At 42.8% G+C, this 18289-nt stretch overlaps 1 protein-coding gene across 24 annotated transcripts in view; it reads left to right on the forward strand.

Annotated features, from left to right (window-relative positions):
* The window catches only part of ank2a (ankyrin 2a, neuronal), a 114580-nt gene that overhangs the window by 6299 nt on the left and 89992 nt on the right, over window positions 1-18289 (forward strand). For 5 of the 24 annotated variants that reach the window (XM_036136893.1, XM_036136894.1, XM_036136908.1 and 2 more), the window contains exon 1: window positions 15832-16135. The exons of 18 other annotated variants lie outside the window; for them this stretch is intronic. In XM_036136893.1, the coding sequence (XP_035992786.1) occupies window positions 16016-16135 (120 nt within the window). In that variant the 5' untranslated portion in view covers window positions 15832-16015. Of the gene's footprint in view, window positions 1-15830; window positions 16136-18289 lie in introns of those variants that run through there. One more of the 24 variants, XM_036136913.1, reaches the window with a different exon arrangement.

Consider the following 18289-nt stretch of genomic DNA (forward strand, 5'->3'; position numbering starts at 1 on the left):
CAGAGCTGCAGCCACAGATGCGATACTTCACCCCAGATTTCTCCTTGTCGTCCCAGGCCATCATTCCTACCCATCTCTGGTTTCCCTGCGCTGTATCCGCTCCGACATATAGGGTCCCTGCGCGCCAGCGGGTCGGCTTACAGCGCGACCTTTGACATTTTCATCTCCCCCTTTTTTCCCGCCTCTCTGTCTGTAAAACCTTCCGCCTTTCTGTATCTGCCTGCCTATCTGTCTGCCCGTCTTTTTTTCCACTGGGAGTGGTGGGATGGGGCTGTGCAGGAAGGGAGTACTAATGGAGCCATGGCCTTCATTACATTACTTATGGACAACTACATCAATACACCCCCGCATCGGACTGCAGCTGTCTTCCTGTGCATGATGCCTAATAGAAATGTTGGGATATATTGGGTGCATCTTCAGATGCAGTTAGACAGAGCCCATCTCCAGCTGGTGTGCAGCGTCATGCATCGTATTAAACATCAGGTTAATGCAGCTTTTAGAGCACTTCCCTGGTCATAAAATGCTGACGTAGACACCTGCAAAGAACCACAGCTAGCCCCCTCCACTGCATCTGCACATGTTTACCAAGCGCATCATAATTGCTTCCTGTAATCTTTTGGTGCTGTTTTGTCTCTGTGCAAACACGATCCATGCATACATTTTCTGTTTGTTTGTTTTTGTTTTTTATTTCTACTCTTGAACTCTTTAGCAAATTTGTCCACCCAGATTGAAATCTGGTGACACGCGTACGGTGAAGTCGGTGCCAGGTGCAAGAATCCAGTTCAAGATGACTTGAGTCTTGTGAGAAGTTGCATTATGTAGCTGGGAGTAGCCATCAGAAGATGGGCACAATGTGGTCACAAAGGGATGACCTTAAGGTTGCGTGATATTCGGAAAGCATACGATATCCGATAATGTTGGTAAATTTTGCGATAAGGGTACGACTTGGAATGAATAAGCAAATGCTTAACTCTACAGTATTAATGTCTTTCTGTGTTGGGTTCATTGCAAGCTTACATAAAACGTAGCTTCCAAATGGCTTGCCACCACTTTGCCGTCTAAAATATTCTGATGCAACATCATCCAAACCACAACTTTATCATAAAGTATATTAGCAGAGCCTCAATGCTGTGGTGTTTTGCTGCTGTAGCCCATCTGCTTCAATGCTGGACTTGTGCATACACTGATATACCTTTGTTGTAACGAGCGGTTATTTCAGCTACTGTTGCCTTACTGTCACCTTCCCCCAGTCTGCTCATTGATTGACATCTAACATCAAAGAAGCGTTTATCAGTTACACACATTTGTCTTATTCAGATCCTTCTCTGTACCCCTGAGAGATGGTTGTTGGTGAAACGTCCTGCAGATAAGTAGTGTCTGAAATACTAACGGCAGCCAGTTGAATAGAAACATGCATGTCGCATTCAAAGCCGCCTAAATCTTCTTTTTCTTCTCCATTCTGAAGCAGATGGATCTTCATCAAGTCCTCCTCTCAGCATCTTCGTGCCTAAATGCAGGTCCTGCTATATGATTGGTTGATTCGCTGTTTGTGTTAACAAGTAATTGCAGAGGTGAAAGTAACAAGGTGGCTGGTGAGTGCATGCTGAAAGAAAACAGTATGCGTCTGTTTCATTATTAGTTTACAGAAATAGTTGCTGCTGTTGTTGAGTTATTATGCTACAGCAGAGAAAGCTAAAATAAAGAACCAACACGTTCTTGTAAATGAACATATTTGGCTTTGAACAGCATGCACTGATGCAATCCACATGCAACAGTCACATGATTTTCTTTCTTGCGTTTCATGTGTGTTTGCATTCCATGTAATGGTGATACGGCGGCAAAAAAGGGTCGGCATTTGTGTCCCAATTCCAGATCTACATACGGTGCGTCAGCAGATCTATGTTTGGATACAAACAGCATCCAGACGCTTCCTTTTGGTCGCTTTGGTATCTCTTAACTAGCTGGGCTGTCCCACTTTTTTACTGACACTCTGTCACTGGCTCACTTTAACGGCGGACAGAGCATCTTCTGATAAGATATAAAGTCCCTGACACATTAATTGGCAACCCAGGCAAAAATGTGTAGAACATTTAAACCTATTCATTCTTCTTACAGTGTAATAATTTCACACTGACAATAAAAATATACCTTTTAGCACATGCATCCAGTGGGGAAGGAAATAATTGTTTCTAAAGAAATCCCAGATGGCCTTCTTGCTGGTGTCCCAGCTGTTGATACTGTTTAACACCCTCTCTTTTTATTTTTTGTTCAACAACATTCAACAAGGTTGAATCATACAGAGAGAGCTATCTTTGGTCATTTCTATTCACCTGATCTCTCCAGATATGCCAGAGCTCTGTTATATTCTCCTCAGCTTCCCCCTCATAGTCTCATCTGACCAAAACACACTGTTTCAGTTAAATTCCAAGGAAGGCAAACTTCACAAGTAATTTTTTTACAGTGTGACAAATGGGTATTTTTCTTTCATCCCTCCAAAACAACTGCTCAACATGCAGATATCTTCTAACGGCTGCTATGGAGTCTTACGGCGAGCCCAACATCTCACCCTTTGCTGCTGTGCTCCAGCTGTGACAGTATTGACCTCCTTTACCCGCCTCACTGGGTGTAGTGACCGGATAAATATGGATCCTTGTCCATCATGGTGACCGGCGCCCAAAAAGGTCTTTGTTTAATGCTGTATTGACACGCCCGGGAAGCAGGAAGTTGTACATTATCAATTAGAAGTAAAATATATTTTTCGATCTCTTTGAAAAATATGTCGATAACTGTAATACTGGTGATTTTGTTAAAAACACACATTTTTTAACATGAGATGTGTACCCAGTAAATTAATCAAGTTTCTTGAAGGTTGTCGTTCTTAAAATGTTCAGTTTGAGTGTATGCTGCTGCAATGATACAGGTTAAAGAATCCTTATGGGGGAGGGGCAGAAACATGTCTGACAGTGTTTTGTTTGTGCTTTTTCAGGCATTCAGGCAAATATATAGGTCTAAAATGCATGTCAGAAAGAGAGAAACAAATAATTTAGAGGGCTTTAATGCTCAGCTCAGATGAGAGCAAGTAGTTTGCGAATTTCATTTGGCTAAAAATATTTTTCCATCATCAAAAGTCTGCACCGTCTCACAAAAAATCAGAAGCGACAACAATGACTATTATGAAGTGGTTTTATTGCTGAATACACCATCCACCCATCCATCCATCTACATTTAAAACAACAAATATACCGAACCGTGATTTACACCCCTAATACATATACATCTGTGTTTGTATATGCGTTAGGGGTTTAAATCACATAATTTTCAAAGCTCAATAGTTTGAAATCATGAAATTACCTTTATCTGTGCCCTCTGTCCTGCAGAGGACGGCTGTTACTGCATGGGGGCAGCGAGAGGCATTTAGAGGTTAATTATTCATCGTGCCCTTATGATGCTGCTTCCAGTTAGAAAAAAAATGAAGGGGGGAGAGAGAGAGAGAGAGAGAACTGGGCGTGGCTGGTGATCAATGCACTTCTCAGAAGCTGAGCTCAAAAACCTCCATGTAAATCTCTCACATCAGCTCCCTCCCATGTTCTCCCTGTCTGCCTCCTCCCTTTGGCATGAGCTTTGATTTGATTTATGAAAGCGAAGAGTTTCTTTTCCTGAATAACTTTGTAGGTTTTTGGAGATCCGGAGGCATAGATGCAGTGAACACATGGCAGCAGAACATCAGCCTGGTTTTTCAGATGATGATGTAACAGAGAACCTGGGAGACTGGCTGCGCAGTGTACCTGCTCTAGGATAGTTTTTTTTTATTCCCACACTCGTCTTGTTATACCTAATCATTTGGATTTCAGAACACTGCGATAGACTGGCGACCTTTCCAGGGTGTATGCCGCCTCTCGCCCATTGGAGATAGGCACCAGCACCCCTCGCGACCCCATGAGGGATAGACGTGTTAGAAAATGGATGGATGGAGAACAAACTCTTCAACATATGGAATTGGGAATAGCCTCTGCTAATTATATAAAAAAAAATGCCACAACCCTCTCTCTGATTCAGATACAGTTATATTCATCTCCTTTTTTATTTATTTTCTGTAGTCCTTTTCAGACTGACAGCATCACTCAGCAGTCCCGTTCTTACTTTGCAGTGCAGCAAATTTCACGTCGCACGCGTCATTCTTCATAATACATACGACTGGGAGAGAAAACAGCGTCTGCCTCAATACCCTTTGTGATGAGATGCTGGGGGAAAGCAGCCATACGGTCGTAATGCATGCTGCCAAAACAAACAAAAAAAATTAAAAAACAATTGTTTGTGCTGTCTGTTGAAAATTGAGGTTTTAAAATAACTTAGCCGCACATTGCCATGACTAACTTTCCTGCGATATTTACACATTCTAGTAGGGTGTATTCATATAAAATCAAAAACACAACTTGGTTATGCAGAATGAGTGTTTACTGATGGATTTCCACAGATTTCACAAGTAAATACCAAAAACATTTTCAAAAAGATATGCCCTAAGGACGTCGTCAGAGGGATTGTACCTTTACTAAATAACTACTTAAAATAAAATAAACATCTTTCTTGCTCTGGTTTCTGGCATCATCTGGAGTCTTAATGTCCGTAACGTTTGCACTGCCTGGTTTTCTCGAGTGTGGACCATTTTTCTGTTATACCACTGAACTGAAGGCCTCACTTTCATCTAATTACCAGGAATGGCAAGCTGACATCATGTCTTCCCTGGAGACATGCTGCACTTCAAAGAGTAAAAAAAAAAAAAGGGAACGCCATAAATTAGTATGAGAGGGAAATAATTCATGACTTCATGTACCTCAGCATCTGCATTTCAAGGTTATTTTCCTGCTTGTGTTTATATTTATGTACATTTCTAGCCATCCGTTAATGTAGCTATACTGTGTTGTCATGTATCAGTCGATCACCTGGTTGTTTAACATGGTTGGTGCAATGAACAACAAATGGAGGCTGCTTTGTTGCTGTTTCTTGACTAAATCAGATGTTTTTCAGCTGGGAGTGTGACTCTAGACATCGTAAGTGTCTTCTTGAATTTCTCCCCCCCTCCAGTCCACTTTCTCGCTGGGCATTATGTTACAGCACAAGGTTATATCCATCTCAGTTAAACTCCTCCCCAGCCATCCTACTGCATGTCTCAGTGTCCTTGCTGGCTCTGTTAGGGTGTGGTCTGGTCAGGATTCTTGATTGTGTGCTGTATACATTTGCTATTGAATTTGACTTGTATGATTTAGTTTATCGAGGAACCAGGAGAGAGAAGGAGGGAGAGAAGGCGTGTCGGATCCGCTCTATGGCTCTGACCTTTGCAAAGCAGTAAAATGGCGAGAAGATGACTTGACATAAGCCTATCCATCAGTCATTTTGCTCGTTTAGCCTTCCCATGATGCTGAGTTTGGAAGCAAGCAGGTTTTTTTTTCAACTCAATGGTGCCATAATATGAACTATAGGGTCAAATATGTGAATACGTCCAAAGTTTTCACCTGGGTTTCTTTTTCCAAGTGTTGCAGTGTTGTTGGATGATTTCTGTAGCCCACAACGTTTGGAATTTGCTGAAGTAAAGTCAGCAAATAGCTACTGAACAGTTTATCATCATCATCTTCCAAATAAAAAAGAACTGCAGTATATATTTTTTCCACATTACAATCACATGATCCTTTGCAGAAAAGGATACGTTTTTGTTTTTATGCCAAAACATAATATGGTTACAAGGTCAATTCATAAAGGTACAAACCGAAACATTCCATGTTTATATTTTACCTGTTAAACATTCTGAACTAAATTTATCACTACTTCTAATTTGTTGAGCAATTTTTATTAAATAAGGTAAAAGAACAGAATCGTGATGCTATACAATTAGCATATCAGCTACAGTGACATGAAAAGATACTCACCCCCATGCACATTTGTTTTGCTTTTTTGTCACGATTAAATGTTTCAGCTCATCAAACATTTTTTTTTTATTTCATTTTAAAGATAACCTAAGTTATTGCAAAGTATTTATGATGATTTTGTTTGTAAAAGAAAAGAAGCTCACCAAACTGCCCTGGGTCTTTGTGGTAAAAGTAATCCCACCCTTTGGTGAATCAGGCATTAGCTGTGACCCAGGTGTGATTACTGCCAGACCTGTAGAAACAGTAAATAACTTGGATAAAACCAGTCTGACAACATGAAGTAGGCTAAAGGGTCTCATGTCACACCCTAGGAAAGGCTTAGAAACCCAAAGCTTTGGGACTCCATTAAACCACAGTGACTGCCATTATGCACAGTTTGAACATATCTCCTTCCTGTTTCAACATGAATGTGAACCAGTGCAGAAAGAAAGGCCAATAATCACATGGGTGAGTTAGTTTGCGGTGGAAGAACTTGACTGTCCTGCAATGAGTGCAGGCATCAACCTGATAGAACGTCTTTAAGATGAATTGGCGTTGAGACAGGCAAGCCATGCCTTCTTGTCCAACATCATCGTCTGACCTCACAAATGAGCTTCTTGAAGAATGTTCAAAACTTCCCATAAAACACGCTTCTAAGACTTGTTGAAACCCTTCCCAGAAGAGTTAAAGCTGCAAACAGTGGGCCAACAGTATATGGAACATTAAAGATGAAGAATTTAATTTCTCTCCGGTCAGGGTGTGTGTAAGTGGGAAGGAGCGATGTTACTTTTAGTATGATTTGTTTTTTAAATCGGTGATTATATTGACTTCAGTGAAAAGCCTCTATTTCTCCTTTTTAAATGTTCCCATCTTGGCTCCTGTTGCTGTAATGCTGCAAAAAGACCAGTTCTGCTCTCTTGGTAACCTAAATCTTTACAAAAAGCTAAAGTAGATGTTATGAATTGATGTTTTAGTCACATCCCTTTGTGCGGGTTGTGATGATTGTCTCAGCAGAGAACTCACATTCCCCCAAAAGAGTTAAAAAATATTGTGTTGGTTACAGTCTGTTTTTTTTTATGATTAGCAAACATAAGTACTTGCAGGTGTAACACAAATTTAAATTAAATGAATTCACAAAAAAACAAAGAAGAAAATATTACATTGCTCAGGGCGGAGCTGTTTGCACATGGCTGGAAATTATAGTCATGCAAAATATATAAGCTCTAAGGAGTCCAAATGACTTGTTTCAAAAAGAAAGATCATCCATCCTTTTGAATTTTCAATGCATTACGTGTGGCTCAGTCCTGCTTCCAAAGAAAACCTCTCTTGTCAGTACTGCCACTCCATTAGCAGGCAGACAAATAAACAGCTGCTCCCAAAACACGTTCACCTCGGCGAAAGCAAAGATAAACAAGGTCTCATAGCAGCAAACAGAAGAAATGAAACAGTTTTTAAAACTTTTTTTTCTGCTGCTTTATTTTGCATAGAACTATATTTTTGGAATCTCTCAGGTTATGTTTTGTTGTTGTAGTTCTCGTAATTGGTAAATTACCAAATGCAATGTGCTTGTTTATGCACAATCAATAAAAATGGGCAGATTTATTCAACTGGCAACAAGCTACAACTTTAAACCAGTAACCTATCAGTTGAGATATAAAATCCAAATATCTTTTTTTTTTTTTTGGTAAATAACGTTCATCCGTGGGTGTGATGAAGCCCTTGTCTGCACTCTTGGCTGCATGAATTTAGAGTTTGAAACACTTGCAAAAGGTTTGGATTGCACATGCTGGTCTTTGCGTTTCTCATTTCTGTCTATCAGTCGAGCCTAATGGAGCAAAATAAAAGCCTCTGGATCCATAAATTGGACAGCAGAGCATTAACTCGCTTCACTAAACCAAGAGAAACAGAAGCTCATCTTAGTTTCCCCTTAGAATCTCCTGTCAGTGTAATCTGAATCCCAAATGGACAAAAACACATGCACATAAAAAGGAACATACGCTGCTGTTTTCCTATTATGTTATGGAGTTTGTGATTAATGTTTCGAATTTTTATATTGTTTTAAAGTTCAATCGTGAAATTAATTGGCCAAAGCAAAGGTTTAATTTGAACACAAAGCAGAAAGGTTTAGGAATCATTTAATATTCTGATTAATGGATTGTGATCAGGATATGAAGGACTTTTGGTGCTGATTTGGCTCACTGGCTGTCCTGAACATGACAAGATTAATGCGCATTAACATACCATTAAGTACAGAAAAATCTGAGTGTCATGGTTTAGGTTTTGTTCTGGTTTCTTTTCTTGTCATTTTTGTGCAGTTCACTCGGCTCACCCTCCTGCAGCAATTAGTCACACCTTGTTTGGACACTAATTAGCCTTCATTCTCGTCACCTGTCAGACTCCCCTTATAAACTCACCTCGGTTGTTTCCTCGTCGCTGGCTCGTAGTGTTTGTTCCTGACCATCATGCCTGTCTGCTCCAGTTTCCCCGCATTGGTTCCAGTCTCGTCAGGTTTTGGTTTTGTTTGGCTGCGCTGCTAAGTTTTGATGTCTTCGTCCTGGTCTCGTTCCTTGTTCTGCAGCAGCCCAGCTCCGTTTTGCCTTGGACTTATGGCTCATGTTTTTGGACTCTGTACCTGCCAGCCAGCTCTTGCATCCTTCACCTCCGACTGGTAAACTCTGGTTGCTCATGTCACCACCATCCACCTGCAATAAACTGTCTTAACGAACTTCTCTGTGTGTGCGTGCTGTGTCCGAGTTCATCCACAACAAAATCATGACAGTACGAGCCAGCCAACAGATGAACTCGAGCACACACAGAGTCATGATGCAAGAGCTGGCAGGATCTGTTCCGGGAAGGATATGCTCCGCCTCGATCTGGGATCTCCGTGGGTGCCATCCGCCGCTGGAGATGCTCCGCTTCAACCCGGGATCTCCGTGGGTGCCATCCGCCGCTGGAGATGCTCCGCCTCGACCTGGGATCTCCGTGGGTGCCATCCACCGCTGGAGATGCTCCGCCTCGACCCGGGAGCTCCAAGGAAATCTTCGTCTCGCCGGACTCAGTTCTGCGGCTTCCACCTCTGGTTCGTCTCGCCTGGGTCGCCGTGTTGCGACGCCTCGCTTCTGTCTCGTCTCGCCTGGGTCGCTGAGTTGCGACGCCACGCTCTGGTTCGTCTCGCCTGGGTCGCTGAGTTGCGACGCCACGCTCCTGTCTCGTCTCGCCTGGGTCGCTGAGTTGCGACGCCACGCTCCTGTCTCGTCTCGCCTGGGTCGCCGAGTTACGACGCCACGCTTCTGGTTCGTCTGCCGGGGTCGCATCCGCGACGCCCCGCCTCTGACTCTGTTTTCCTGGTTCGTCTTCCCCGCTGCTCAGCATTAAGGACGGCGCTCCTCGTCGTCGCTGCCCAGCGCTAACTGTTGCCGCTGCCCAGTATGCTAAAGACTTAGCTGCCCAGCGCTTTTGGTTCTGCTTTGGTTTCTAGTTTTTGCTTTGTTTTGGTTCCAGTTTTAGTATTTGTTTCGACTTTGTTTTCCAATTTAGCTTAACTTGTAGTTTTGTCTCAGTTCTATAGTGCTTAGTTCTCGTGTTTGTTTGGTATGTTTTTACTTTATTCTGTCTGATTTCTTTTTTTTCTTGTGCTCCATAGGTTCCTGCGCTATTCGGGTTCCTGCGCTATTCGGGTTCCTGCGCTATTCGGGTTCCTGCGCTATTCGGGTCCCGGCGCTCATTAAAGGTCCCGGCGCTCATTAAAGGTCCCGGCGCTCATTAAGAGGTCCCGGCGCTCATTAAAGGTTCCTGAGCTCTCTAGTTAAAAGTAATGTTATTTTGTCTTAGTGCCAGCGTTCATTATTCTGTCTTTGTTTTGAGTTATTTTTTGATCCTTGTGTTTTGGGTTACTTAACATTCCTGAGTTTTAGTGTATTTCTGTGCTTCTTAGATTTCTTATTGTTCCTGTCTTAGTTTTTGTCTTGTGTCTAGTCTCTGCGCCGTCTGGGTTCCTGCGCCATCTGGGTTCCTGCGTTGGATGGGTTCCAGCGCTCTTAAAGGTCCCTGCGCTTATTTAGGTCCCTGCGCTTGTTAGGTTCTCTGTTCGTTCTGGTCTCCCCTAGTTTCCCTGTTCTAGTTCCCCGGTGTCTCTGTTCTGTTCTCCTAGCCCTCTAAGTTCTTGTGTTTAGGCGCCGCCAGAGCCCTCCGGCGTTCCAAGTCACCGGCTGAGCCCTCTGGCGCGCCCAGCCTGTCGTTGCCTAGTGCATGCAAGTCGCCGCCAGAGCCCTCCGGCGCTCCCATGTCGCCGGCTGAGCCCTCTGGTGCGCCAACCTGTCGCTGCCCAGCGCACGCAGGTCGCCGCCAGAGCCCTCCGGTGGTTATAAGTCGCTGTCTGTGCCCTCTGGTGCGCCCAGCCTGTCGTTGTCTAGTGCATGCAAGTCGCCGCCAGAGCCCTCCGGCGCTCCCATGTCGCCGGCTGAGCCCTCTGGTGCGCCAACCTGTCGCTGCCCAGCGCACGCAGGTCGCCGCCAGAGCCCTCCGGTGGTTATAAGTCGCTGTCTGTGCCCTCTGGTGCGCCAACCTGTCGCTGCCCTGCGCACGCAGGTCGCCGCCAGAGCCCTCCGGTGGTTATAAGTCGCTGTCTGTGCCCTCTGGCGCGCCTGACCTGTTGCTGCCTAGCTCACCCTCTAGTTCCTGGTATTTTGGTTTTCTAGCGTGTTAGGACGCCCTTCGTTCCTGTTTCCCTAGTGTTTAGATTTCTAGCGTTTAGATTTAGTGTTCCCGACGTGCTTAGACGCGCTCTGTTCTCGATTCCCCGGCGTGTTAGGACGCCCTCTGTTTTCGGTTCTCCGGCGTGTTAGGACGCCCTCTGTTTTCGGTTCTCCGGCGTGTTAGGACGCCCTCTGTTTTCGGTTCTCCGGCGTGTTAGGACGCCCTCTGTTTTCGGTTCTCCGGCGTGTTAGGACGCCCTCTGTTTTCGGTTCCCCGGCGTGTTAGGACGCCCTCTGTTTTCGGTTCCCCGGCGTGTTAGGACGCCCTCTGTTTTCGGTTCCCCGGCGTGTTAGGACGCCCTCTGTTTTCGGTTCCCCGGCGTGTTAGGACGCCCTTTGTTCTCGGTTCCCCGGCGTGTTAGGACGCCCTTTGTTCTCGGTTCCCCGGCATGTTTAGGCGCCCTCTGTTCTTGTTCCCTGGTTTGTTAAGATGCCCCTTGGTTCCCTGTTGTCCTCTAGCCTTAGGTCCCTCGTGTTCCCTAGCCTTAGGTCCTCCGTGTTCTTGACTTTTTGGTTCCCTATATCCTGTGGTCCTTTGGTTCTCTGTGTTCGCTGGCCCTTTGTTCCCTCAGTTTTCAGTTTTGACTCTTGCCCGCCATCCTGGGACCCCCTCCACCCACCCAGGGTAAGATGTTCTAGGCCGTCCGGTGTCCGGCCTTGAGGGGGGGGGTAGTGTCATGGTTTAGGTTTTGTTCTGGTTTCTTTTCTTGTCATTTTTGTGCAGTTCACTCGGCTCACCCTCCTGCAGCAATTAGTCACACCTTGTTTGGACACTAATTAGCCTTCATTCTCGTCACCTGTCAGACTCCCCTTATAAACTCACCTCGGTTGTTTCCTCGTCGCTGGCTCGTAGTGTTTGTTCCTGACCATCATGCCTGTCTGCTCCAGTTTCCCCGCATTGGTTCCAGTCTCGTCAGGTTTTGGTTTTGTTTGGCTGCGCTGCTAAGTTTTGATGTCTTCGTCCTGGTCTCGTTCCTTGTTCTGCAGCAGCCCAGCTCCGTTTTGCCTTGGACTTATGGCTCATGTTTTTGGACTCTGTACCTGCCAGCCAGCTCTTGCATCCTTCACCTCCGACTGGTAAACTCTGGTTGCTCATGTCACCACCATCCACCTGCAATAAACTGTCTTAACGAACTTCTCTGTGTGTGCGTGCTGTGTCCGAGTTCATCCACAACAAAATCATGACACTGAGAGTGCATCGAACATTTTTATATCCTTTGTTTACAACTGCAAACTTTAGTGTATTTTAGTGTGACTTTAAGTGATAGACCGTCGTAAAGTATTGCATAAGTGTAAACTGGTAAAGGGGTACAGTTTTCTACAATTAAAATCTTAAAATTGTTCTGTTCATTTGTGTTAATCAACCTTCACTATGATAACCCCTAAATAATGTCCTGTATAATCAAGTGCCTTCAGAACTTAGTTAATTAGCAAACAGAATGAGCATTTGTATAATTTAATCTCACTATGAATCCAGCTGTTCTCTTCAGGCCTTCAGGGTTTTGTTAGAGAACATTAGTGAACAAACAGCCCTTATGAAGACCTTGAAAAACAACAGACAGGCCAGGGAGAAGGTTGTGGAGAAGTTTTAAAGGTTATAAAACCATATCCCAGCATTTAACCATCTCACTGAGCATTTTTCAGTGTATTTTCTGAAAACGGAAAGACTATAGCAAACTGGAAAGGTAACTGCCCACCTAAACTGAGAGGGACTCATATTGACTCTTGAAGAACTGCAGAGATCCACTGCTCAATTGGGTTCATCTATTGGCACCCTACCAATTTGGCCATTATGGAAAAGTGAAAACAAGACAACTATTGTTTAAGAAAGCCATTGCAAATTCCTTTTTAAAGTTTACTGTAACATCCGTAGGGTACCTAGCAAAGAATTCCCTGCTCAGAGGAAACAAGATTTTTAAGTTTTGGCCTACATGCTCTATGCTCCTCGATGTGTGGAGGGAAAGTAACACTACACATCACCCTGCACACACCATGTCCACGGTGGGCACATAGGTGGCGTATCATGCTATACGATTTTTTTTTTTAGGCAAGAACAGAAAAGTTGATGAAAATGGATGGAGCTGAATACAGGTTTGTCCTTAAAAGTAAAAAGACAAAAAGTTCTGTCCCAGCTGGGTTTTTTTTTTTTCACCAGACAACAATTATAAATGATCAGCAAAAGATAAAATTAACACAAAGCTAAACTTTTGTAGAGTTTGGCCGATAAGTGTGTCAAAACCAACTTTTTTACATTTTGAGCTGGATGCTAAAAACCTTCATTCCTTATCATGAATGGAAAAGGACATTTTCAGTGGACCAACTTACTTTCCTATTACTGAGACATGTAAGGAGGGGTATGAGTGATTTTATTAACATCCACAAAAACATTTACATTTTTTGATCTGCTTATTTATTTCGTTTGAACCATGAAAAAAAAACACTGTGTTGGCAAATTTTTTTTGGAAAACGTGAATACACACAACCCCATCAGTTTCTGTCACATCTAATGCCAAAGCAGCTCTACTCCCCTTCCAATGTCGAGTCCTTTTTTTTTGCTTTTTACTCAAATGCCTCACAAATCCATATTAAGCAGAAAAACACACTGCAAGCGTACTTGCATGTATAAATGATCAGTGCCGAATAGGCAAAGGACAGTCGCATTTTGAGAAGAAAAGCAGTACTGTGCACTTAGCTGGCTAACGTCTATGTTGAATTCAATTCCAATCGCATTTTTCTGTCTAGTTATAACTACCCAAAGACAAGAATCATTCTGATCTTATTCCTGTCAGATTTGCAGTAAGTAGAGTTTAGGCGCTTTCTGTAAATACCTCTACTCTCCTGAGTGACTCAGCTATTTTGTTTGTTTACATTAGCGTAATAATTAAAATCATAATAATATCTTTAATCATAAATATACCACATAAAATGAATTGTTTAACTAAATACCTGCAAATGTTAATTTCATCTCACATAGAAACTAAAGCACCACAAATGACAGCATACATCTGAGTCGCCATGTCACGGCTGCTCGTTCAGCTGCTCAGCTAGTTTGTATCCAAAAAAAAAAAAAATCCTTGCTGTATTCTTGCTGTAATTCGCCTCATTATTAATCATTAGCAGAAGACCACTATGCTGCTATAGCTGGCCTGTCTTCCTGCTGTTACATCGCTCCCGTTAGAAACCTTAGGCAAGTGTTTGGCTATTGCCATGTCATGTGATCGATGAATATTCTTCAAAACCAGTTTAACCAGTGTCAACATTTTATTCTTCGGTCAGATATACACAAAACATGAACAAATATGCGAAGCCGTGAGTTAGGGCCCACGGGTTGGGGCAGAGCTGCAATGGAATGGTTTTTAGAACAAACCATATTAATGTGTTAGGGTGGCCTATTCAAATTCAAGATGTAAATCAATCTGGCTTTCTGTGACAACACTTGAACATTTCTGATCACACATTTAAGTGCCTATTTTTTGTTATATTGCAACAAAAAATAGGCTAACGTTTCGCAAGTGCTCCTTGTAAAAATGAAATAAATCAGTAAAAAGTATATCATCTTGATTCTTAATGCAAGTGAAAGCACAACTAAATTGACAGAGTTTGTTTTGTTTACCAGGCCTATTCTCAATCTGCTAAGACGCCGTTACAGTGTTTAAGCAGACTTTTTCTTCCAACTAGGCAATTTTAGTAAGTAGAAGAATAACAGTATTTTTTAAGTCAGTATGTAAGTACAATTTGGGACAGGATTCAACAAGCTTTTACTGTATCATATCTGGTTTTGCTTGTGGCCGTTGGAATAATGTTCAAGTCCGCATGTTGCATTAGCCCCTCTCGCCAGCAGAGAGCGCTACAGGAAAAGTGTGCATTCACAAAAAGTCTGCATGATTGCAGTGTAACTCATCAGCGCACTAATATAAAAACATTTGCGGTATTAGATCGGGGTATGATTCAGCCATTCTGTCTAATGGCATGGTTGCGTGCAGGAAGACATTTTGCTGATGCTGATGTTGATATCCGAGTGTGCAAAAAACATCAGGCAGAATGTGTGAACAGAAAAAGGCGTGAGATCACCGTCCCTTGTGCTGTAACTTCAAACTGCTACTATCAGCTTCATTGATGAAGGGAAACCTGTGCAGTGTAGTTCACACCCATGCATGAGCTGTAATATTATGTTGTTGTTTTTACCTGGCACTCGTAAAGGTGCAAAGTAGGTGCTGTAAAAGACTGCAATAAGCCCCTTTTGGAATGCTGTGTCCTGTTTTTGCAGCTGGATTAATAAAAATAATAAATTCTCTTTATATCTTCTTTTTGTTTGCTTTTGAATAACAACGTTCTCTCTGAATTTTCTGCTTAAAATAAATGAAACTTATTATCTATGTAATACTTCGAAATGCCATCCCATTTATAGAAAGGGAAATTCCTGAGTTGTTGAAACGGGGAGGACAAAAGGATTAAGAACTGTATGTTAGTAATGACTGCGGTGCTACAGGGGAACGTCCTGCCCTCACCCTACCAGCGGTCACCCCCCCCCTCCTCCCCCCGCTTCTTCTCCTCATGTGTCCTTCTGTCCCTCTGAATGCAGACATCATCACAGCTGGAACTGCAGCAGAGAGCTGGTCATTTGCAGGCACATCTTTATTGACTGCAGTCTCATATTCACTAACATTCACATAAATGCTCAAATGTTCATGCCTGACACTCTCACACACATACAAACACACAACAGTGGATTTACAGCTACAGCTGTTCACACAGACTAAGATTTTCATGCACATCTGGTCAGGATCATTTTCCTGTGTGTGTGTGTGTGTGTGTGTGTGTGTGTGTGTGTGTGTGTGTGTGTGTGTGTGTGTGTGTGTGTGTGTGTGTGTGTGTGTGTGTGTGTGTGTGTGTGTGTGTGTGCGTGTGTGTGTGCTGCGGGATGTTATCAGTGTGCGGATAAATAGGTCTTTTTTTGCATCATTCACCAGCCCTTTCCAGTCCTCTTTCTCATGCTTGTGCTCTTGGGAATAGATCATTTTCATTTGGGATGCATCACTGGACTTGTTCTGTTCGGAATGCCTGGACCTGTAGATGAAGATTGAAAAGTTTTTTGTAGAAAAAAAAGTGATTGAAAAGGGCATAAAAACAAGAAGAATCAAAAATTTGTAAAGAACAAAAAAGATAATTTAATCCAGAATTACTTAGATTTTTTTGTCCAACCAGAGTGAGGTTTTTATTGAGTAGAGCACCTTTTTAACTGTAGTTTCTTAGGAATTTTAATAAGGCTTGACTGTTAACAAGGAGAAACTTTAGTCAAAGAAGTTTCTCGTAGCAAAACCCTTCTTTATTTGTGACAAAAAGAGGTTGTGAGGGGAAGTCATGGCGCATGCTGCTGCCCATCTGAAGAAGGCTCGTGAGCTTGAGCAACATCCAGAATACAGAGCTCTACAGAAAGCCAGGGAGAGGAGGAGAAGGAGGCGGGAAAAGGCTAAGCGTCAGGTAAAATCTCTTAAAATCTTTTTATTTTTCATTGTTGTGTTCAGGTTTAGCCTGGCTGAAGATTTAACTTTCCCTTGTCCTTCAGGGCAGGATACGTAGTAGATGAGCTGTAGCCCTTGGACAATATGCCTAAATCCTGTTTATGCAACAGAGTATTGAAACCAGACATGGGTCAGTATAGGGTTTTAATGGTAAGATAATCATTAGTAAAAATACCAGGGCTTCATGGTATCATTGCAGAGATTTAAAATAAGAATACATAAAACCCATCCATTTTATTTAACGCATAAGTACTAATGAATCATTCTTCTGATTATGTAATACATGTAATAGTGGTAGGAAAACAAGGAACCCTTGTAATGAGGCATCATATCATCGTCTCATGTAGAGGTGGACCGATACATCAGCAGACCGATAATTGTGTTTTTTTCCCCTGCATCGGCAGCAGCCAATATGTGTATCTGATCCATTATCTAAAAACCCACGTCTGATCTCCAGCTTGCAAGCTGTCAGCACTGTGTGTGTGTTTGTTCCCATGTATATTATGAATGCATATGAAAACAATTACCAATCACTATGCGTATAGCATCCAGGGTTTCCCTCATCAGATCTGTACCTGTAAACAATTGTGTCTCTTAGGTTCAAAGACCGTTTTTCTGTCTAATGCGCTAGCTGTTATTAGCTCGACGTGCACCACTGTGCCTCTCCTTCAAACTGCATGACGTAATGCTCCTCCTCGCCCCCAAATCTAACTTTACAGAAAATAATGTCCATACACGGCAGCGGTGGTCAGTGTTTTTTCTCCTCATTCTCCCCAATGAACTAAAGAAGCTCGTTTCTCGCTGTGATACATTCATCAAGTGCGATTAAAGTACTGCGGTAAGATGGTGTACCTTTCAAACTGTGGTCTGAAGATGATAGTTAATATTAGCTGGTTTAAATACAGGTTTTGATATTTGGGTGACATTAGTTATCTTTATGTCAGTTTTATCATGTAAATGGAGGATGAAAAAGCAATATGGGCTTCAAGAATCTGCTCCAAAAATCAGCAGCACATATTGCGTATCAGTCGTACTGATGTCAAAATAATTAGTATCAGTATCGGCCTAAAAAAACCCTGCATCGGCTGATCTCTACTCTCGTGTTTGTCTGATCTGAGAAACATGCTGAGCAGGGCAGCACAATTCAGTATTCAGTCACAATCATCAGTGATCACTATCTTGCAATCGTAAAGGACTGCTTGGTTGCAGTGTTTGGTGGGACGTTATATTTTTGCTGTAGGTGTCCTGATTCATAGTTGAATGGACTAACAACCCTTAATGCCAACACCCAGTGGATATCTTTAGTGGCTTCAATACCAAAGCTTACAGAGAATGGTGGGGACATTGTTTTATGGTAAAGAAAGGAAATGTGTGTTAATCATAATCAACACAGTTTTTGCATTTAGACAGTGTGCATTAAGGTTTCAACACAGGACTCAACCCAGGGAAAATACCCCGCAGGAGAAGGACTGTGTGTTGTCACCTATAATCCTGGTTCTCGGTTGAATCTTCATGTAATGTTGAGTTCTTCATCATTTTCAGCGTTGTGGAAGTATTTTCTTTCTATCTGTCTGTCCGTCCGTCTTCCGATCTGTACCTGTAAACAATTGTGTCTACTCCTACTGAAGTCCGAAGATGTTGCAATGTCACAGCTAATGAGGCATGTTACATGAACAGGAACTCAATGTAGAGGCTAACTCACCCTCAGATAAATCATCAGGGTTCTTTAGATGACAACTAGTTCTCAATCAGCGTGATCATTAGTTCTGTAGATAGTCTGGAAAACCCATGAATGTGGAAGATCTGATAAGACTTGAGAGAGTTATTTCTCAGGTTGATAATTTACATATAAGTGAACTTATTGTGAAAGTTTTAACTAAATGTTCAAAATTAAATAAATAACTCTCTTTGGGTCACAAACTCATGTCTGTCCTGCACCATACTCGGTGTATGTAGGGAATACCACAGGCCATACAATCCACATTCTGATTCTAACCCCAGCTGTCACACCATCCCCCAGATCCCATACCCTCCCCCCCACCCCACCCCGGCCCCACTCTCAAACGGCAAGGGGCTGGGGACGAGGTAGAATTGATGATCCGAAATGATAAAA

The sequence above is a fragment of the Fundulus heteroclitus genome, chromosome 5 (assembly GCF_011125445.2).
Source record: "Fundulus heteroclitus isolate FHET01 chromosome 5, MU-UCD_Fhet_4.1, whole genome shotgun sequence".
Classification (NCBI taxonomy): domain Eukaryota; kingdom Metazoa; phylum Chordata; class Actinopteri; order Cyprinodontiformes; family Fundulidae; genus Fundulus; species Fundulus heteroclitus.